The sequence below is a fragment of the Dendropsophus ebraccatus genome, chromosome 12, assembly GCF_027789765.1.
Source record: "Dendropsophus ebraccatus isolate aDenEbr1 chromosome 12, aDenEbr1.pat, whole genome shotgun sequence".
Lineage (NCBI taxonomy): Eukaryota > Metazoa > Chordata > Amphibia > Anura > Hylidae > Dendropsophus > Dendropsophus ebraccatus.
In genome coordinates, this window is record NC_091465.1 from 2,408,540 (window position 1) to 2,431,854 (window position 23,315).

Here is a 23,315-nt window from a genome sequence, read left to right on the forward strand (position 1 = left end):
GAAGGGCGGGAGGGAGAGAAGGGCAGGGAGAGAGAGAAGGGCAGGGAGGGAGAGAAGGGCAGGGAGAGAGAGAAGGGCAGGGAGGGAGAGAAGGGCGGGGAGGGAGAGAAGGGCAGGGAGAGAGAGAAGGGCGGGGAGAGAGAGAAGTGCAGGGAGTGAGATAAGGGCAAACAGCACAGGGAGGGAGAGAATGGCAGGGAGTGAGAGAAGGGCAAGGAGAGAGAGAAGAGCAGGGAGAGAGAGAAGGGCGGGGAGCGAGAGAAGAGCAGGGAGCAAGAGAAGAGCAGGGAGAGAGAGAAGTGCAGGGAGTGAGATAAGGGCAAACAGCACAGGGAGGGAGAGAATGGCAGGGAGTGAGAGAAGGGCAGGGAGAGAGAGAAGGGCAGGAAGAGAGAGAAGGGCGGGGAGCGAGAGAAGGGCAGGGAAAGAGAGAAGGGCAGGGAGAGAGAGAAGGGCGGGGAGCGAGAGAAGGGCGGGGAGGGAGAGAATGGCAGGGAGAGAGAGAAGGGCAGGAAGAGAGAGAAGAGCAGGGAGCAAGAGAAGAGCAGGGAGCAAGAGAAGTGCAGGGAGTGAGATAAGGGCAAACAGCACAGGGAGGGAGAGAATGGCGGGGAGGGAGAGAAGGGCAGGGAGAGAGAGAAGGGCGGGGAGAGAGAGAAGGGCGGGGAGAGAGAGAAGGGCGGGGAGGGAGAGAAGGAAGGGGAGGGAGAGAAGGGCGGGGAGAGAGGAGAAGGGCAGGGAGCGAGAGAAGGGCAGGGAGAGAGAGAAGGGCGGGGAGAGAGAATGGCGGGGAGCGAGAGAAGGGCGGGGAGGGAGAGAAGGAAGGGGAGGGAGAGAAGGGCGGGGAGAGAGAAGAAGGGCGGGGAGCGAGAGAAGGGCAGGGAGAGAGAGAAGGGCAGGGAGAGAGAGAAGGGCGGGGAGAGAGAGAAGGGCGGGGAGCGAGAGAAGGGTGGGGAGGGAGAGAAGGGTGGGGAGGGAGAGAAGGGCGGGGAGGGAGAGAAGGAAGGGGAGGGGGAGAAGGAAGGGCAGGGAGCGAGGGAAGGGAGAGAAGGGCATGGAGCGAGAGAAGGGCAGGAAGAGAGAGAAGTGCAGGGAGCGAGATAAGGGCAAGCAGCACAGGGAGGAAGAGAAGGGCGGGGAGGGAGAGAAGGGCAGGGAGTGAGATAAGGGAAAACAGCACAGGGAGCGAGAGAAGGGCAGGGAGCGAGAGAAGGGCGGGGAGGGAGAGAAGGGCAGGGAGATAGAGAAGGGCGGGAAGGGAGAGAAGGGCAGGGAGAGAGAGAAGGGCGGGGAGCGAGAGAAGGGCGGGGAGCAAGAGAAGGGCAGGGAGGGAGAGAAGGAAGGGAGGGAGAGAAGGAAGGGAGGGAGAGAAGGAAGGGGAGCAAGGGAAGGGAGAGAAGGGCAGGGAGGGAGAGAAGGGCGGGGAGCGAGAGAAGGGCGGGAAGGGAGAGAAGGAAGAGGAGCAAGAAAAGGGCGGGAAGGGAGAGAAGGGCAGGGAGCGAGAAAAGGGCAAACAGCACAGGGAGCAAGAGAAGGGCAGGGAGCGAGAGAAGGGTGGGGAGGGAGAGAAGGGCGGGGAGCAAGAGAAGGGCGGGAAGGGAGAGAAGGGCGGGGAGCAAGAGAAGGGCAGGGAGGGAGAGAAGGAAGGGAGGGAGAGAAGGGCGGGAAGGGAGAGAAGGGCGGGGAGCAAGAGAAGGGCAGGGAGGGAGAGAAGGAAGGGAGGGAGAGAAGGAAGGGAGGGAGAGAAGGAAGAGGAGCAAGGGAATGGAGAGAAGGGCAGGGAGGGAGAGAAGGGCGGGGAGCAAGAAAAGGGCGGGAAGGGAGAGAAGGGCAGGGAGCGAGAAAAGGGAAAACAGCACAGGGAGCAAGAGAAGGGCAGGGAGAGAGAGAAGGGCGGGAAGGGAGAGAAGGGCAGGAAGGGAGAGAAGGGCAGGGAGAGAGAGAGAGAAGGGCAGGGAGGGAGAGAAGGGCAGGGAGCGAGATAAGGGCAAACAGCACAGGGAGCGAGAGAAGGGCGGGGAGGGACAGAAGGGCAGGGAGGGAGAGAAGGGAGGGGAGCAAAAGAAGGGAGGGAAGGGTGAGAAGGGCAGGGAGGGACAGAAGGGCGGGGAGCGAGAGAAGGGCAGGGAGGGAGAGAAGGAAGGGGAGCAAGAGAAGGGCGGGAAGGGAGAGAAGGGCAGGGAGGGAGAGAAGGGCGGGAAGGGAGAGAAGGGCAGGGAGCAAGAGAAGGGCGGGGAGCGAGAGAAGGGCAGGGAGCAAGAGAAGGAAGGGGAGCAAGAGAAGGGCGGGGAGGGAGAGAAGGTCAGGGAGGGAGAGAAGGGCGGGGAGCGAGAGAAGGAAGGGGAGCAAGAGAAGGGCGGGGAGGGAGAGAAGGGCAGGGAGGGAGAGAAGGGCGGGGAGCGAGAGAAGGGCGGGGAGGGAGAGAAGGGCGGGGAGGGAGAGAAGGGCAGGGAGCAAGAGAAGGGCGGGGAGCGAGAGAAGGGCAGGGAGCAAGAGAAGGAAGGGGAGCAAGAGAAGGGCGGGGAGGGAGAGAAGGGCAGGGAGGGAGAGAAGGGCAGGGAGGGAGAGAAGGGCGGGGAGGGAGAGAAGGGCAGGGAGGGAGAGAAGGAAGGGAGGGAGAGAAGGGCAGGGAGGGAGAGAAGGGCGGGGAGGGAGAGAAGGGCAGGGAGGGAGAGAAGGAAGGGAGGGAGAGAAGGGCAGGGAGCAAGAGAAGGGCGGGGAGCGAGAGAAGGGCAGAGAGAGTGAGAGCGCCATCCAGCACTCAGCATGCGTCACCCCCGGGGTGTGTATTGTACATTTCCACATAGATAGAAGGTGAATCATCCCGATAAAATAATAATAATCACTGACAATTGACAACTACAAACAAGGCAGCCTGTCTAATTTAAGATTCAGAAGAAGGTTTAACCCTTTCCTATTCTACACCTGTGTATTTCTACAATTACAGCCGGGGGGAGAGCAGCTAAGGACTGCCCCCCCCCCCCCCCCCCCCGCCCTCCATGGGCCACAGTCTGCCCCCACAGCTGTCCTGTACAGCAGCATTGGGCGGTCAGAGCTCCGCAGGCTTTGCAGCACGGTCTCCACCTGCAGTTTGTGGTTCGGCTGACATCCTGCTTCTCTTCCTCTTCTGTGAATCTCCGATCCCTGATGAATTATAGTGAAGCAGAGAGTTGTGGGATTGATGAGAGCTGAATCCAGGCTCAGGTGGAGTTCCCCTTTATAATACACTGATCTTCTATATGACCCCCCCCCCACCCCCCACCCCCCGTTACATTATAAGATTACTGGACGTCACCTGATAGTGTTGTACTCCTTGAGCGCTTGCTCCCTTATTGTTACACTCACCTCAGCTGCTGCAGATCCTCTTTTTGTAGAGGAAGCAGCACGGGGGGTGGGGGAGCTGTCTATCCGGGTGAGCGGTAACGTGATCGGCACTCACCAATGTCTCCAGGATTGTAAAAAACTTATTTGTCGTTTTATTTTTTTTTGTAGGTTTTATTTCAGCCTTGAAGTGATATTTTCAGATCATCGGAGCAGCAACCTGTGAGATTGGTGAGCGCTCAGGATGGACGCAGCGAGCCTGACCCTGCTATCCGGCCTCCTCCACATCCTCTGCATACAGCCTGTACTCTGCAATGGCTGCCATCAGGTCCGGCAGGGCTGCTGTGTGCAGTGTAACCCCGGTGAGTGGCATGCATCATTGACTCCCCAAAATGTGTAGGGTTCAGTCAGGTCATCACTGATGTATAATGTATCAGGCTCACAGAGCTCACAGAGCATTGCCTACACTGGATACATCTGGGAGCGGGACTAGCCGTATACAATGTATCAGTCTGGAGCTCACAGAGCATTGTCTACACTGGATACAGCTGGGAGCAGGACTAGCCGTATACAATGTATCAGTCTGGAGCTCACAGAGCATTGTCTACACTGGATACAGCTGGGAGCAGGACTAGCCGTATACAATGTATCAGTCTGGAGCTCACAGAGCATTGTCTACACTGGACACAGCTGAAAGCAGGACTAGCTATGTACAATGTATCAGTCTGGAGCTCACAGAGCATTGTCTACACTGGATAGAGATGAGAGCAGGACTAGCTATGTACAATGTATCAGTCTGGAGCTCACAGAGCATTGTCTACACTGGATACAGATGAGAGCAGAACTAGCTATGTACAATGTATCAGTCTGGAGCTCACAGAGCATTGTCTACACTGGATACAGCTGAGAGCAGGACTAGCTATGTACAATGTATCAGTCTGGAGCTCACAGAGCATTGTCTACACTGGATACAGCTGAGAGCAGGACTAGCTATGTACAATGTATCAGTCTGGAGCTCACAGAGCATTGCCTATACTGGATCCCATTGTAGCTATGTACAGGTATAGGAAGGGATAGCCCTCACCCCCGGCCGGCTCCGCTGTCTGGAAGTTTCGGTGTTTCAGCGGACAATAAATCTCTATATTTAGGGGATTTCTGCAGCAGGAATTGTTCTGTTTCTTTCACATGAAAGGGAAACACATGAAGGAGGATGATAAGAGGAGGTGGATGGGTGATAAGAGGAGGTGGATGGGTGATAAGAGGAGGGGGATGGGTGATAAGAGGAGGGGGAAACCACAGCCATTCTGGCCTCACTCACTGATGTCCTCATATACACACACACACACATATATATATATATATATATATATATATATATACACACACACCCACATACATACATATACCCATGCTGGCAGGCAGATGTGTATGGGGGCTTTCTGACATGTTGGATTTAGGAGTCTGGCAGCGGCTTGTCGTCCACTGGTGTATGAAGGGATACAGCAGCCGCCAGAATCTATGTGTAGGGTTACCCTGTGAGATGTGGTACAGCTATACACCGTGTACTATTTGTATGTGCTGAAGTCTTCTTTGTTATATATTTTGTGTATTGATCATTTAGTAACCATATCCCCACCCCCACCCCACAGGCTATTTGCTTTCTAAAAAATGTGGCCGATGCATCCCATGTCCTGTCACAGGCTACACAGACAAGCCGAATGATAAGCCGTTCTGTCAGCACTGTCAACGCTGCGAAGGTAAGAGGTCACCTCATCCCTGCGGTGATCTGCCCTATTCAAGCAGACAATTGTGCAGACTTCAGAGCTGAAATCACTCTGCATTCCCGAGCTGCTCTTGCACAATCTTTTGATATCATAAACTGTCCTGTAAGTGTAACAGCCCAGCACCGGAGACAAGGAGGATGAGACTGCTGTGATGCGGGTAACAGGAAAGGAGGCATGAGATGCAAGAAGGGCAGTGACAAGCAGTCTGTGTGTGTGGGCGGCCACGAGAAGCAGTCTGTGTGTGTGGGCGGCCACGAGAAGCAGTCTGTGTGAGGGCGGCCACGAGAAGCAGTCTGTGTGAGGGCGGCCACGAGAAGCAGTCTGTGTGAGGGCGGCCACCAGAACCAGTCTGTGTGAGGGCGGCCACCAGAAGCAGCCTGTGTGAGGGTGGCCACGAGAAGCAGTCTGTGTGAGGGCGGCCACCAGAAGCAGCCTGTGTGAGGGTGGCCACGAGAAGCAGTCTGTGTGAGGGCGGCCACCAGAAGCAGTCTGTGTGAGGGCGGCCACGAGAAGCAGTCTGTGTGAGGGCAGCCATGAGAAGCAGTCTGTGTGTGAGGGCGGCCACGAGAAGCAGTCTGTGTGAGGGCGGCCACCAGAATCAGTCTGTGTGAGGGCGGCCACGAGAAGCAGTCTGTGTGAGGGCGGCCACCAGAAGCAGTCTGTGTGAGGGCGGCCACCAGAAGCAGCCTGTGTGAGGGTGGCCACGAGAAGCAGTCTGTGTGAGGGCGGCCACCAGAAGCAGTCTGTGTGAGGGCGGCCACGAGAAGCAGTCTGTGTGAGGGCAGCCATGAGAAGCAGTCTGTGTGTGAGGGCGGCCACGAGAAGCAGTCTGTGTGAGGGTGGCCACCAGAAGCAGTCTGTGTGAGGGCGGCCACCAGAAGCAGCCTGTGTGAGGGTGGCCACGAGAAGCAGTCTGTGTGAGGGCGGCCACCAGAAGCAGTCTGTGTGAGGGCGGCCACCAGAAGCAGTCTGTGTGTGAGGGCAGGTAGAGAGTAGGATAGAGTTGGGTTAGGTTAGGATAGAGAGTAGGATAGAGTCGGGTTAGGTTAGGATAGAGAGTAGGATAGAGTCGGGTTAGGAAAGAGAGTCGGGTTAGGTTAGGATAGAGAGTAGGGTTAGGTTAGGATAGAGAGTAGGATAGAGTCAGGTTAGGTTAGGATAGAGAGTAGGATAGAGTCGGGTTAGGATAGAGAGTCGGGTTAGGTTAGGATAGAGAGTAAGGTTAGGTTAGGACAGAGAGTAGTATAGACTCGGGTTAGGACAGAGAGTAGTATAGACTCGGGTTAAGATAGAGAGTAGGATAGAGTCGGGTTAGGAAAGAGAGTAGGGTTAGGTTAGGAGAGTCTGACCATAGTGAGATGTAATGTGAGAGCACCACACACAGAGCACATGACAGGACCAGGGACGGGGATGAGGGGACCGGGCGCGGTGCAGCACAAGGGGCGGATTAACTTTACCATAGGCCCCGGGCTGTTCACCAAGCCTGGGCCCCCCCCACCCCACTGTAACTATGGCAGCACTAGCCTGGCGTTCATAGTACAGGACAGATAATATCATGATGTCCTGATTTGTGCAAAATTGCCATAGAAAAACAGGAGACAGTACACCACTGAAAGTATAAGTCTTTTTGGGTGGTCATGGGCCCCCCAGGAGCTCAGGGCCCCGGGCTGCCGCCCGAAACGCCCTTATTATAATCCACTACTGTGCAGCACATGACAGGACCAGGGACGGGGATGAGGGGACCGGGCGCGGTGCAACTGCAGTCACGCTATCAGCACTTCACAAAAATGTATGCACACTATCAGCACTAGGAATTGCAGTGCTCTTATATACCATGTATTACGGTAATAGCCAGGACTAGTTAGTTCCAGGCTTCAGAATGTGCCAGGACCATCATAGGGTAACACCTACATAAGACTAAAGAATGTCAACTCTTAACCCCTTCAGATCCATTCACCCACTGTTAACCCCTTCACATCCACTACAATCTAATTAATATACTGTTAACCCCTTCAGCTCCGGGAATATTTTATTTTTTTCTAACTATACGTAAAACAATCCTAAAATTTTAAAGTGCTGCGGAATCTGTTCGTGCTATATAAAAAAAAAAAATATTGTTATTATTATTATATTTATTATTATTATTATTATTATTTTAATTAACACCTATAAGAAAATAAATGTGTTTTGCGCCATTCCTGCACGTATAACCGCCTTAGGGTAGCTTTACATTACCGGATTCGCAGCGGATTTCACGCTGCCAGTTTGCAGTGAGATTTGCTGTGAATCCTTGTACTGAGAAGGTCAATGGGGTTCCGCTTCTTGTGATGCATTAAATTTCGCCACATAATATTTAACACCTGAAAACCCGGCTCATTGTAATTTATTTCTCTCATTTGTCTTATAGAAGAATCATTGTTACTGTACGGATTCGGAGTAATGTGATGGGAAAGTGTCTATTTGGGGTTATATGTCGCACTATTTATATCCCAATAAAATCACGAAATCAAATTGTTATCCAATATCGTTACCATATCCTAGAAGAGCGCTTACTCTCGTACAGATTCTGTGATTTTCAGACATTTTTACTGTAGAGATTTGGGGTAATGTAAATGGGAAAATGTCTATTTGGGGCTCTATGTCGCATTTTTTAGGTCCAATAAAATCATGAAATCAAATTGTTATCCAATCTCGTTACCATATCCTAGAAGAGCGGTTACTGTTCTACAGGTTCTGTGATTTTCAGACATTTTTACTGTAGGTATTTACAAATACACATTTTACCATCACATTACTGTAAATTCCTACAGTAAAAATGTCTGAAAATCACAGAATCTGTACGAGAGTGAGCGCTCTACTAGGATATGGTAACGAGATTGGATAACAATTTGATTTCGTGATTTTATTGGGATATAAATAGTGCGACATATAGCCCCATATAGACACTTTCCCATCACATTACTCCGAATTCCTACAGTAACAATGATTCTTCTATAAGACAAATGAGAGAAATAAATGACAATGAGCCGGGTTTTCAGGTGTTAAATATTATGTGGCGAAATTTAATGCATCACAAGAAGCGGAACCCCATTGACCTTCTCAGTACAAGGATTCACAGCAAATCTCACTGCAAACTGGCAGCGTGAAATCCGCTGCGAATCCGGTAATGTAAAGCTACCCTAAGGCGGTTATACGTGCAGGAATGGCGCAAAACACATTTATTTTCTTATAGGTGTTAATTAAAATAATAATAATAATAACAATAATTTTTTTTTTATATAGCACCAACAGATTCCGCAGCACTTTAAAATTTTAGGATTGTTTTACGTATAGTTAGAAAAAAAAATATTCCTGGAGCTGAAGGGGTTAACAGTATATGAATTAGATTGTAGTGGATGTGAAGGGGTTAACAGTGGGTGAATGGATCTGAAGGGGTTAAGAGTTGACATTCTTTAGTCTTATGTAGGTGTTACCCTATGATGGTCCTGGCACATTCTGAAGCCTGGAACTAACTAGGCCTGGCTATTACCGTAATACATGGTATATAAGAGCACTGCAATTCCTAGTGCTGATAGCGTGCATACATTTTAATGAAGTGCTGATAGCGTGACTGCAGTGCGGTGCAGCACATGACAGGACCAGGGATGAGGGGACCGGGCGCGGTGACTTTATAGCCCAGCACTGACCGGTCCGGTCTTTGGTTTCATGTCACATACAAAGTGATGACGTGTTGTAGTGTAAACAGGAGAGCAGAGAGTTAACATTGCTCTGATATTACACATTGGGAAAAAAAACTTCAACCCTTGATTGTGCAAGTGACTCTTCATTATGTGCAAGTTATTATGAGGGGGATCCCCCCCCCCGCCGTCCCTAAACTCATGGGAATTTACCAGAGATGAAGCAATAAAGTGTGAGCTGTCACCAAGCACATCAACTGCCGAAAAGAGGAAGTGACTGCCGCACAGGCAGAGAGGCCTCCGGGTTTCCCCACAGTTCTAGGTTAGGGTTTCCTTATAAACAACAATATTATTCATGGTTCTTGGTTGTCCTGGAGTGAGGTTATATATAGGGGTATTCCAGCTCCATCATACAAGGATTACTCATTATGTTCTGAGAGTCCCACAATCAGGATTGTCCAGGAATAAACAAATAAGACGCCCCCCCATGGCTGTGGTCGTTACTGCAGCTTATCACTATTGAAGTAAACTGGAACAGAACTGCAATACCACAACCTCTAGATGCTGTTTATCCCAGAGAGCAGTCATGTTTTTAAAGAAGTTGGGCGGACATTTTATTAAAGTATTGTATTGCCCCCCCAAAAGTTATATAAATCCCCAATATAGACTTATTATGGGAAATGCTTATAAAGTGCTTTTTCCCTGCACTTACTACTGCATCAAGGCCTCACTTCCTGGATAACATGGTGATGTCACTTCCTGGATAACCTGGTGATGTCACTTCCTGGATAACCTGGTGATGTCACTTCCTGGATAACATGGTGATGTCACTTCCTGGATACCACGGTGATGTCACGACTCCCAGAGCTGTACGGGCTGTGGCTGCTGGAGAGGGTGAGGCCAGACGGATGCTCAGTGTCCCTCCAGTGCCCTGTGTCCCTCAGTGTCCCCCTGCCATCATCCTCTCCAGCAGCCACAGCCCGCACAGCTCTGGGAGACGTGACATCACCGCGGTATCCAGGAAGTGACATCACCATGTTATCCAGGAAGTGACATCACCATGTTATCCAGGAAGTGACATCACCATGTTATCCAGGAAGTGAAGCCTTGATGCAGTAGTAAGTGCAGGGAAAAAAAGCACTTTATAAGCATTTCCGGTAATAAGTCTATATTGGGGATGTGTATAACTTTTGGGGGGCAATACAATACTTTAATAAAAACTTTTGCCGGACTTCTCCTTTAAAGGTAAATAGATAGATATGAATTAGATAGATAGATAGATAGATAGATAGATAGGAGATAGATTAATAGATAGATAGACAGATAGATAGATAGGAGATAGATAGATAGGAGATAGATAGATAGATAGATAGATAGATAGATAGATATGAATTAGAAAGATAGATAGATAGATAGATAGATAGATAGATAGATAGATAGATAGGAGATAGATAGATAGATAGATAGATAGATAGGAGATAGATAGATAGATAGATAGATAGATAGATAGATAGGAGATAGATAGATAGGAGATAGATAGGAGATAGGAGATAGATAGATAGATAGATAGATAGATAGATAGATAGATAGATAGATAGATAGGAGATAGATAGATAGATAGATAGATAGATAGATAGATAGATAGATAGGAGATAGATAGGAGATAGATAGATAGATAGATAGATAGATAGATAGATAGATGATAGATAGATAGATAGATAGATAGATAGATAGATAGGAGATAGATAGATAGATAGATAGATAGATAGATAGATAGATAGGAGATAGATAGATAGATAGATAGAAGATAGATAGATAGATAGATAGATAGATAGATAGGAGATAGATAGATAGATAGATAGATAGATAGATAGATAGATGATAGATAGGAGATAGATAGATAGATAGATAGATAGATAGATAGATAGATAGATGGATAGGAGATAGATAGATAGATAGATAGATAGATAGATAGATAGATAGATAGATGATAGATAGGAGATAGATAGATAGGAGATAGGAGATAGATAGGAGATAGATAGATAGATGATAGATAGATAGATAGATAGATAGATAGATAGATAGGAGATAGATAGATAGATAGACAGATAGATAGATAGATAGATAGATAGATAGATAGATAGATAGATAGGAGATAGATAGATAGATAGATAGATAGATAGATGGATAGGAGATAGATAGATAGATAGATAGATAGATAGATAGATAGATAGGAGATAGATAGATAGATAGATAGATAGATAGGAGATAGATAGATAGATAGATAGATAGATAGATAGGAGATAGATAGATAGATAGATTGATAGATAGATAGATAGGAGATAGATAGATAGATAGATAGATAGATAGATAGATAGATAGATAGGAGATAGATAGATAGATAGATAGATAGATAGATAGATAGGAGATAGATAGATAGATAGATAGATAGATAGATAGATGATAGATAGATAGGAGATAGATAGACAGATAGATAGATAGATAGATAGATAGATAGGAGATAGATAGATAGATAGGAGATAGACAGATAGATAGATAGATAGATAGATAGATAGATAGATAGGAGATAGATAGGAGATAGATAGATAGATAGATAGATAGATAGATAGATAGAAGATAGATAGATAGATAGATAGATAGATAGATAGATAGATAGATAGATAGATAGATAGGAGATAGATAGGAGATAGATAGATAGATAGATAGATAGATAGGAGATAGATAGGAGATAGATAGATAGGAGATAGATAGATAGATAGATAGATAGATAGATAGATAGATAGGAGATAGATAGATAGATAGATAGATAGATAGATAGATAGATAGATAGATGATCTGTGATCAGGGCGAGTATCTCTCTTCATCCGGTGCCTCCTGGGACCATTCAGTGTTATGTATACAGGATAATATTTTGGGACAGAACACAATTTTCTTTTTATTTTCCCATTTTTTTAAGGAATATTCCATTATGTAGAGAGGTGCACGCCCACAAGGAACGCTGCGTGCACCTGTATGCCGGGGATGAGATGTACGGACGATAAGTGCTCACAGTGCGAAACTGACCGCTGCTCTGCCGGGGAGGAGCTGGTGGGACAAAGTAAGACCCTCATACTACAAGATCCGCTCTCTACTACTCTACAAGATCCACTGTTTACTGCTCGACAGGATCCGCTCTCTACTACTCTACAGAATCTGCTCTCTACTGCTCTACAGGATCCGCTCTTTACTGCTCTACAGGATCCGCTCTCTACTGCTCTACAGGATCCATTCTTTACTGCTCTACAGGATCCGCTCTCTACTGCTCTACAGGATCCGCTTTCTACTGCTCTACAGGATCCGCTTTCTACTGCTCTGCAGGATCCGCTCTCTACTGCTCTGCAGGATCCGCTCTCTACTGCTCTGCAGGATCCGCTCTCTACTGCTTTACAGGATCCGCTCTCTACTGCTCTACAGGATCCGCTCTCTACTGCTCTGCAGGATCCGCTCTCTACTGCTCTACAGGATCCGCTCTCTACTGCTTTACAGGATCCTCTCTCTACTGCTCTGCAGGATCCGCTCTCTACTGCTTTACAGGATCCATTCTTTACTGCTCTACAGGATCCGCTCTTTACTGCTCTACAGGATCCGCTCTCTACTGCTCTACAGGATCCGCTCTCTACTGCTTTACAGGATCCGCTCTCTACTGCTCTACAGGATCCGCTCTCTACTGCTCTACAGGATCCATTCTTTACTGCTCTACAGGATCTGCTCTTTACTGCTCTACAGGATCCGCTCTCTACTGCTTTACAGGATCCGCTCTCTACTGCTCTACAGGATCCGCTCTTTACTGCTCTACAGGATCCGCTTTTTACTGCTCTACAGGATCCGTTCTTTACTGCTCTACAGGATCTGCTCTCTACTGCTCTACAGGATCCGCTCTCTACTGCTTTACAGGATCCGCTCTCTACTGCTCTACAGGATCCGCTCTCTACTGCTCTACAGCATCCTCTCTCTACTGCTCTGCAGGATCCGCTCTCTACTGCTTTACAGGATCCATTCTTTACTGCTCTACAGGATCCGCTCTTTACTGCTCTACAGGATCCGCTCTTTACTGCTCTACAGGATCCGCTCTCTACTGCTCTACAGGATCCGCTCTCTACTGCTTTACAGGATCCGCTCTCTACTGCTCTACAGGATCCGCTCTTTACTGCTCTACAGGATCCGCTCTCTACTGCTCTACAGGATCCATTCTTTACTGCTCTACAGGATCCGCTCTTTACTGCTCTACAGGATCCGCTCTCTACTGCTTTACAGGATCCGCTCTCTACTGCTCTACAGGATCCGCTCTTTACTGCTCTACAGGATCCGTTCTTTACTGCTCTACAGGATCCTCTCTCTACTGCTCTACAGGATCCGCTCTCTACTGCTTTACAGGATCCGCTCTCTACTGCTCTACAGGATCCTCTCTCTACTGCTCTACAGGATCTGCTCTCTACTGCTCTACAGGATCTGCTCTTTATTATCCTAAAAGATCCGCTCTGTCCCCCTATATCCCAATGACAACACTTCCTGACACAACATCTCATAGGGAACCAAAGTCTTACTCTAATTTTCTGATTTTCTCCTACAGATTGTAATGAATGCCCCCCGGGAACATTCAACACTGGAGCAGAACACACCTGTAAAGCTTGGAAAGAGTAAGGACCGTGTTCTCCATATGTTCTATGTATGTTCTGTGCATGTTCTATATACACTACCGTACAAAAGTGTGGGGTCACCCAAATAATTTAGTGTTTTCCATGAAAAGTCGCACTTCTTCACCCCCGTACGTTGTGAAATGAATAGAAAATAGAGACAAGACACTGACAAGGTTAGAAATACTGATTTGTATGTGAAATAACATTGTTCTTCCATCACACTTTGCTTCCGTCCCAGAATCCTCCTCTTGCACCAATTCCAGCATTGCCCACCTTTGGCATTCTAGCTATTAATCTGTTGGGGTAAGCTGGAGAAATTGCCCCCCACGCTTCTAGAAGCAGCTCCCACAAGTTGGATTGGTTGGATGGGCACTTCTGGCGTACCATACGGTCCAGCTGCTCCCACAATGGGGTGGTGATCTGGTGACTGCGCTGGCCACTCCATTACCTAGGATAGAATACCAGCTGCCGCTTCTGCTGGAAATAGTCCTTGCACAATTTGGAGGTGTTTAGGGTCATTGTCCTGTTGTAGGATGAAATTGGCTCCAACCAAGCGCTGCCCACTGGGTATGGCATGGCGGTGCAGAGTGATGGCCTTCCTTATTCACAATCCCTTTTACCCTGTACAAATCTCCCACCTTACCAGCACCAACCCCAGACCATCACATGACCTCCACCATGTATAACAGATGGCGTCAGGCATTCTTCCAGCATCTTCTCATTTCTTCTGCGTCTCACAAACCTTCTTCTTTGTCATCCAAACACCTCAAACTTGGATTCATCCGTCCACAACCCTTTTTTCCAGTCTTCCTCTGTCCAATCTCTGTGTTCTTTTGCCCATCTTAATCTTTTTCTTTTATTGCCCAGTCTCAGATATGGCTTTTTCTTTGCCACTCTGCCCTGAAGCCCAAAATCCGGCAGCCGCCTCTTCCCTGTAGATGGTGACACTGGTATTTTGCGGGTACTATGTAATGAAGATGCCAGTTGGGGACCTGTGAGGCGTCTGTTTCTCATACTAGAGACTCTAATGTGCTTATCTTCTTGCTTAGTTGTGCAATGCGGCCTACCACTTCTTTTTCTACTCTGGTTAGAGCCTGTTTGTGCTGTCCTCTGAAGGGAGTAGTACACACGGTTGTAGGAAATCTTCAATTTCTTAGCAATTTCTGGCATGGAATAGCCTTCATTTCTAAGAACAAGAATAGACTGTCGAGTTTCAGATGAAAGTTCTCTTTTTCTGGCCATTTTGAGCGTTTAATTGACCCCACAAATGTGATGCTCCAGAAACACAATCTGCTCAAAGGAAGGTCAGTTTTGTAGCTTCTGTAACGAGCTAGACTGTTTTCAGATGTGTGAACATGATTGCACAAGGGTTTTCTAATCATCAATTATCCTTCTGAGCCAATGAGCAAACACATTGTACCATTAGAACACTGGAGTGATAGTTGCTGGAAATGGGCCTCTATACACCTATGTAGATATTGCACCAAAAACCAGACATTTGCAGCTAGAATAGTCAGTTACCACATTAGCAATGTATAGAGGGGATTGGTTTAAAGTTAGGACTGGTTTAAAGTTATCTTCATTGAGAAGTACAGCGCTTTTCCTTCAAAAATAAGGACATTTCAATGTGACCCCAAACTTTTGAACGGTAGTGTATGTTATGTGCGTGTTCTGCGCATGTTCTATGTATATTGTGTGCGTGTTCTGCGCATGTTCTATGTATATTGTGTGCGTGTTCTGCGCATGTTCTATGTATATTGTGTGCGTGTTCTGTGCATGTTCTGTGCATATCTAGCTCAGGTACATGTATCATTGTGATAGGGTGCAACCTGGTTCTCTCTTGACCTGCTTAGTGTGTCTGGTGAGGAGAGACTGTGCCTGAGCCCATGTTGGACCCAGAAAGGCACCAGGTAGCCGGTGAGATGTGGGTCCATGTGGTACCACCAGCAATGGACCCGGCAGCCCCTGTATAGTCTGATGTAAGAGGCTGTTATGTATATTGTGCGTCTGACTCCATTACATTGTCCACAGTTGTTCGGCCCTTGGAGGAATAATCGTCACTAATGGAAGCCGGACATCAGATGTGGTCTGTGGTGAATATAATACAAAGGTTACACAGTCACCGGGGGCATCCGAGGTCCCCACCACCACAACACGTAAGTCCCTATAATAACACAGTATAACGGGGACATCCGAGGTCCCTATAATAACACAGTATAACGGGGGGTGGGGGGTTGTCATTCGTGTGTATATATATATATGATTGGGTATATGGGGTGAGTGCAGCTGTTACCTGTATATACATCCCCCACACTACAGGCCTGTATAAGGAGCAGGGTGATGCTGGGAGTTGTAGTGTACGGCTGTATAAGGAGCGGGGTTATGCTGGGAGTTGTAGTGTACGGCTGTATAAGGAGCGGGGTGAGTGCAGCTGTTACCTGTATATACATCCCCCACACTACAGGCCTGTATAAGGAGCAGGGTGATGCTGGGAGTTGTAGTGTACGGCTGTATAAGGAGCGGGGTGATGCTGGGAGTTGTAGTGTACGGCTGTATAAGGAGCGGGGTGATGCTGGGAGTTGTAGTGTACGGCTGTATAAGGAGCGGGGTGATGCTGGGAGTTGTAGTGTACGGCTGTATAAGGAGCGGGGTGATGCTGGGAGTTGTAGTGTACGGCTGTATAAGGAGCGGGGTGATGCTGGGAGTTGTAGTGTACGGCTGTATAAGGAGCGGGGTGATGCTGGGAGTTGTAGTGTACGGCTGTATAAGGAGCGGGGTGATGCTGGGAGTTGTAGTGTACGGCTGTATAAGGAGCGGGGGTGATGCTGGGAGTTGTAGTGTACGGCTGTATAAGGAGCGGGGTGATGCTGGGAGTTGTAGTGTACGGCTGTATAAGGAGCGGGGTGATGCTGGGAGTTGTAGTGTACGGCTGTATAAGGAGCGGGGTGATGCTGGGAGTTGTAGTGTACGGCTGTATAAGGAGCGGGGTGATGCTGGGAGTTGTAGTGTACGGCTGTATAAGGAGCGGGGTGATGCTGGGAGTTGTAGTGTACGGCTGTATAAGGAGCGGGGTGATGCTGGGAGTTGTAGTGTACGGCTGTATAAGGAGCGGGGTGATGCTGGGAGTTGTAGTGTACGGCTGTATAAGGAGCGGGGTGATGCTGGGAGTTGTAGTGTACGGCTGTATAAGGAGCGGGGTGATGCTGGGAGTTGTAGTGTACGGCTGTATAAGGAGCGGGGTGATGCTGGGAGTTGTAGTGTACGGCTGTATAAGGAGCGGGGTGATGCTGGGAGTTGTAGTGTACGGCTGTATAAGGAGCGGGGTGATGCTGGGAGTTGTAGTGTACGGCTGTATAAGGAGCGGGGTGATGCTGGGAGTTGTAGTGTACGGCTGTATAAGGAGCGGGGTGATGCTGGGAGTTATAGTGTACGGCTGTATAAGGAGCGGGGTGATGCTGGGAGTTGTAGTGTACGGCTGTATAAGGAGCGGGGTGATGCTGGGAGTTGTAGTGTACGGCTGTATAAGGAGCGGGGTGATGCTGGGAGTTGTAGTGTACGGCTGTATAAGGAGCGGGGTGATGCTGGGAGTTGTAGTGTACGGCTGTATAAGGAGCGGGGTGATGCTGGGAGTTGTAGTGTACGGCTGTATAAGGAGCGGGGTGATGCTGGGAGTTGTAGTGTACGGCTGTATAAGGAGCGGGGTGATGCTGGGAGTTGTAGTGTACGGCTGTATAAGGAGCGGGGTGATGCTGGGAGTTGTAGTGTACGGCTGTATAAGGAGCGGGGTGATGCTGGGAGTTCTAGTGTACGGCTGCCATCTCTCCCTGAAGACTTTCTCATCTTGCTTATTGCAGGGGTCAGATTGCTGTCGGGGCCGTCGCCTGTCGGGAACCATTTACAGGTGATCTACATTGTAGTCTCTGCCGCGGCCGTCCTGCTGCTCGCTGTGATCTGCGTCTTATGTCGCCAAGAACTGACGGCAAGAATCAAGCAGGTTTTCCAGAGAAGTAAGTGATGGCGGAGCCGATCGGGGTGTGATCCTATAGGATTGTGGGGGATCGGGGTGTAGTCCTATAGGATTGTGGGGGATCGGGGTGTGATCCTATAGGATTGTGGGGGATCGGGGTGTAATCCTATAGGATTGTGGGGGATCGGGGTGTAATCCTATAGGATTGTGGGGGATCGGGGTGTGATCCTATAGGATTGTGGGGGATCGGGGTGTAATCCTATAGGATTGTGGGGGATCGGGGTGTAATCCTATAGGATTGTGGGGGATCGGGGTGTAATCCTAGAGGATTGTGGGGGATCGGGGTATGATCCTATAGGATTTTGGGGGATCGGGGTGTGATCTTAGAGGATTGTGGGGGATCGGGGTGTGATCCTATAGGATTGTGGGGGATCGGGGTGTGATCCTATAGGATTGTGGGGAATCGGGGTGTAATCCTATAGGATGATTGTGGGGGATCGGGGTGTAATCCTATAGGATGATTGTGGGGGATCGGGGTGTAATCCTATAGGATGATTGTGGGGGATCGGGGTGTAATCCTATAGGATGATTGTGGGGGATCGGGGTGTGATCCTATAGGATTGTGGGGGATCGGGGTGTGATCCTATAGGATTGTGGGGGATCGGGGTGTAATCCTATAGGATTGTGGGGGATCGGGGTGTGATCCTATAGGATTGTGGGGGATCGGGGTGTAATCCTATAGGATGATTGTGGGGGATCGGGGTGTAATCCTAGAGGATTGTGGGGGATCGGGGTGTGATCCTATAGGATTTTGGGGGATCGGGGTGTGATCTTAGAGGATTGTGGGGGATCGGGGTGTGATCCTATAGGATTGTGGGGAATCGGGGTGTAATCCTATAGGATGATTGTGGGGGATCGGGGTGTAATCCTATAGGATGATTGTGTGGGATTGGGGTGTGATCCTATAGGATTGTGGGGGATCAAGGTGTAATCCTATAGGATGATTGTGGGGGATCGGGGTGTGATCCTATAGGATGATTGTGGGGGATCGGGGTGTAATCCTATAGGATGCTTAGATGATCCGGGTATAGGAGGCCATACACAGTAGGTTAAACCTTCTAATGTTTATCAGATTCTCCTGTAATGAAAGATGTCGGGGAGAGAAGGATGAGACATAATGGATTTTATCATGCTCGATCCTTTTGTTCTCACAGAGCTAAGCCACCACCAGAGATGTCTGCTATTGCAGCTTTGTCCTTTAGAAGTAAATGGGGCTGCGCTGAAGTATCAGACACGGCTGATCGGCACAACCCCGGCGAGATCATAACATTCTGGTGTTTTATAGAATATCTGAATCTTGATATTTTTTCTCAATAGTCAAACAGGCGGAGGAAGAAGAAAGCTGTGAGTGCCGCTCCCCGGTGCAGGAGGGCGGAGAGGAGAGCCAACCTATGACCCTAGAAGCCTAATCGTCTATAGACCAGCCATATAGACCGGAATCCAAGAATTCATCAACCAAAGCCGCTATCTTATTATATTATACGTCGCGGGGTGGACAGGCCACAAGAGTAAGAATAACGCCTCGAAGATCCGGAGCGATACGCATCCAGCCCGCACAGCCATCACGTCCTGTATCCAAAACCAACTAATACCTGTCCATAGGTGGATGAGAGCAGCCGCCGGGAGACCAAGGTATCACCGGGAGAACAAGACCACCGGGAAACCAAGGGACCACCGAGAGACAGAGGGACCATCAGGAGACCAAGTTACCACCGGGAGAAGGGATCACTAGGAGTAGGAGACCAAGACCAAGGGACCACCGGAAGACCAAGACCACTGGAAAACCAAGGGATCACCGGGAGAAGGAACCACCAGGAGACTAAGACGACTGGAAGACCAAGGGACCACCGGAAGACCAAGACCACTGGAAAACCAAGGGATCACCGGGAGAAGGAACCACCAGGAGACTAAGACCACTGGAAGACCAAGGGACCACCGGAAGACCAATGGACACAGGAGCCAGAGTGATGCTGGAGTTTAGTTACAATAGGATTCTTGGACAATCCATCCCTACCAGATCATATACTGCTGGGGGGGGGGGGGGGGGGTCCACATTATTATTTTTTTTGTTGTTGTTGCAATTAATTTATTATTGCTTGTTGACTATACAGCTCCCATAATGGCAGCTTTACGGCTAAAAGGTCTTCATTTACGCAACGTTCTTATGATAAGTATCGTAACTTTGCAAATAATCTTCATTAAAATTTCCCACCAGTTTGTGCCTGGTGTAAAGCTGTGTGTCTCCATGGTTACAGACTACAAACCAGTCTGTGCGTAGTCTGATCCTGCAGTCACAGGTTTGTTAGGTTTAGGGTTGGGTTTACACATGGGGGGGGGCATTTATCAGGAATGGCGTATTCGAACGCCTATCTTAAATAAAGCCCCGCCCCTTTTCCCCTCCTGGATTTACTGAGAGACAACAAATCTACACCTGCTCGGGAGATCTCATGATTTACACCCGTGAGTGCGGGAGAAGGCTCCCCCTGCCCATCAGGCATATGTCAGAGAGAAGGCAAGAATCTGTGCACCAGACTGGCAAACTCGTACGCTGGTATTACATGAAGCCCCACCCCCAACAGCCCCACCGATTCAGGCCTGACCTGTCCTTGCCGTACAGTGGGCACAGAAATCTACAGGGGGGCACCTCCTCCCCGCCTTGCTGTACCTGCCCTGCTCGCCCATTGGACAAGTGGGGGATACAGCAAGCATACGCCAGGGAGAAGGTGCAAATCTGCGGCTTCTCCCTGGCGTACGCCAGTGGCGCAAACTTCATAAATGTCCCCAAATGTGTCCAAAACACAGAAAAGATGCTACTCTCTCTCGGAAAAAAATCTTGACCAAATACTATGTGTGAACTCGGCTTATCGAGCACATACAGCCTGTAAGGGAACACGACTACACAGGGTCTTGTAGTCTGTAACCATAGAGACGCATTGATTGGCACAATAAGAAAAGTTAATTGTCTATTTGCAGATTTGCTTTTATGTCTGTGTAATTTTAGCTTTATTGGATTTATGAGATATGAGTGTGAGTGGAGCCTGAATCTTGTAGGGCCGCTCCCTCTGTAGTGAGGGTGAGTGGAGCCTGAATCTTGTAGGGCCGCTCCCTCTGTAATGAGTGTGAGTGGAGCCTGAATCTTGTAGGGCCGTTATCCTCTGTAGTGAGTGTGAGTGGAGTCTGAATCTTGTAGGGCCGCTCCCTCTGAAGTGAGTGTGAGTGGATCCAGAATCTTGTAGGGCCGATTCCCTCTGTAGTGAGTGTGAGTGGAGCCTGAATCTTGTAGGGCGGATTTCCTCTGTAGTGAGTGTGAGTGGAGCCTGAACCTTGTAGGGCCATTATCCTCTAGTGAGTGGAGCCTTAATCTTGCAGGGCCATTATCCTCTGTAGAGTGTGAGTGGAGCCTGAATCTTGTAGGGCCGCTCCCTCTGTAATGAGTGTGAGTGGAGCCTGAATCTTGTAGGGCCGATATCCTCTGTAGTGAGTGTGAGTGGAGCCTGAATCTTGTAGGGCCGCTTCCCCTGTAGTGAGTGTGACTCACACTCACTACAGGGGGAGCGGCCCTACAAGATTCTGGCTCCACTCACACTGTGTGAGTGGAGCCCGAATCTTGTAGGGCTGATATCCTCTGTAGTGAGTGTGAGTGGAGCCTTAATCTTGTAGGGCCGATATCCTCTGTAGTGAGTTTGAGTGGAGCCTAAATCTGGTAGGGCCACTCCCTCTGTAGTGAGTGTGACTGGAGCCTGAATCTTGTAGGGCCGCTCCCTCTGTAGTAAGTGAGAGTGGAGCCTGAATCTTGTAGGGCTGCTCCCTCTGTAGTGAGTGTGAGTGGAGCCTTAATCTTGTAGGGCCGATATCCTCTGTAGTGAGTTTGAGTGGAGCCTAAATCTGGTAGGGCCACTCCCTCTGTAGTGAGTGTGACTGGAGCCTGAATCTTGTAGGGCCGCTCCCTCTGTAGTAAGTGAGAGTGGAGCCTGAATCTTGTAGGGCCACTCCCTCTGTAGTGAGTGTGACTGGAGCCTGAATCTTGTAGGGCCGCTCCCTCTGTAGTAAGTGTGAGTGGAGCCTGAATCTTGTAGGGCTGATATCCTCTGTAGTGAGTGTGAGTGGAGCCTGAATCTTGTAGGGCCGATATCCTCTGTAGTGAGTGTGAGTGGATCCAGAATCTTGTAGGGCCGCTGGTGAGAGTGAGTGTGAGTGGAGCCTGAATATTCTTTCATGTATTTGCTCAGTTTTTGCATTAAGGTTCTGTATTTTAGTAAAATGGCGCACAATATGCTTCATGAGTGTAATCTAACTGCGCCCATAGCGGCCATCTTGTGTACGAGTCATCGACCAGGGTCTGTCAGCATGTACAGTCTGATATAATACAGTGACTATACAGAGGTCCAGGGGGCATGCATGAGCTGCCACAGGTGCCCAGAAGGCGGGATCTACTTGTTAGGTGCCCTGAGTGCTCCCGCCCCTCCTCTCACCTATGACCAATCAGAACACCTCTAGGGCTACAGCTCAACCCCCTCTCTATATACGGCCATTACTGGTTTGGTTCTTCAGAACTGCTGACAAACCCCAGATAACCTGAAGATATAAACTTTGTGCGGAGTATTATCAGACGAGGCCTCACATGGTCCTCACCCTCCTCCATCCTGTACACTCCCTCTCCTGCCTCAATCCTCAAATCGCAAATACATTCATCTAGTGCAAAACTGGGAGGAGGGGGATGCAGCTGCAGCTTCTAATTTAGTGTAAGAGGAAGCATCTGATTGGCTGTCAATAAGGTAATACTAGTGGGTAATCATACAGTACAATGCACTATGGGTAACTTACTGCTCATGCACCAGAGCTGGCGGGCAGTTCTCATTCTCACCACTGGGGCTAAAACTAAGCTGAGACTTCCTGTTGTGTCTGTGGTGATAAGAGGAGGCTGCAGTAAAGTGATCTGTACAGCATTGCAGCGTCATGTGACACCAGTAGATAGGGGAGACAATTGTAGCACCCTGAGGAATGACCTCTTCACAGGTCACAGAGCGCGCTCAGTAATGTCATCTCAAGGGGACAGTCTGTCTATTGTCATCTATGTCCATGAGGCTTGCTGTAAAGTATGTCACTAAATGTTGTTAAAAAAATGATCAGGCCTCGTAGAGGAAGGAGATTCATGGAGAAATATTCTGACTGCTGGGAGAGTTACATTGCTGTCCCGCCTCTGCCGATACAGCGTTCTATTAGAGAGTGTTCCTGTATATCCGCGGGGTATACTAGCGCTCTCCGCCATGTCTGTCTGTCGTATACATGAGATTTTTAGCTGTAGACGACAGTTCCACTTCATGGAAGTCACCTAAACGTTAAGCGCGCGGCGCTGCCAGAACCTTCTGTTCAGGCGCTATAACCATATCTCTGGTCATATGACACCTGTATATAACACCTGTTTTCTTATTGTTACATAATTTTTATGTTCAAAAAAGCAATAAAAATACTTAAACACAAAAGCCGATCAGGCAAGATGGCCGCCCCCATACTAATGTACAGAAAATCAAATAAAGTTAGAAACAGAAGATACAGGAAGGTTGTAAAGTATCATGTGGTCACAGAATGTAAATTCACTTCATTAACAGATGAAACGTGTGAGAACCTGCAGGGAAGTGACGGTACTATACACAAACTCACAGGGGGGATGGGAACCCAGTGTGCACAACGGCCGCTGATCTGTCTGATAGCTGCACAGCGCTGCTCTGTAGGAAAGTGCTACCGTTTTGTTTCCATCTCTGTGCCCTCCCCCCCTCCCCGATTACTATGTACAAGACAGTAACTAAAA

General features: G+C 48.7%; 1 protein-coding gene across 7 annotated transcripts in view; it reads left to right on the forward strand.

The window, feature by feature from the left end:
- The window catches only part of TNFRSF9 (TNF receptor superfamily member 9), a 66,845-nt gene extending 47,304 nt beyond the window's left edge, over window positions 1-19,541 (forward strand). For 6 of the 7 annotated variants that reach the window (XM_069947744.1, XM_069947745.1, XM_069947742.1 and 3 more), the window contains 7 exons: window positions 3,493-3,683; window positions 4,971-5,078; window positions 11,760-11,900; window positions 13,413-13,479; window positions 15,511-15,635; window positions 17,334-17,486; window positions 18,824-19,541. In XM_069947744.1, coding sequence (XP_069803845.1) covers window positions 3,566-3,683; window positions 4,971-5,078; window positions 11,760-11,900; window positions 13,413-13,479; window positions 15,511-15,635; window positions 17,334-17,486; window positions 18,824-18,915 — 804 coding nt within the window. In that variant the 5' untranslated portion in view covers window positions 3,493-3,565 and the 3' untranslated portion in view covers window positions 18,916-19,541. Of the gene's footprint in view, window positions 1-3,164; window positions 3,205-3,492; window positions 3,684-4,970; window positions 5,079-11,759; window positions 11,901-13,412; window positions 13,480-15,510; window positions 15,636-17,333; window positions 17,487-18,823 lie in introns of those variants that run through there. The other variant, XM_069947746.1, reaches the window with a different exon arrangement.
- The last annotated feature ends 3,774 nt before the right edge of the window (window positions 19,542-23,315 follow it).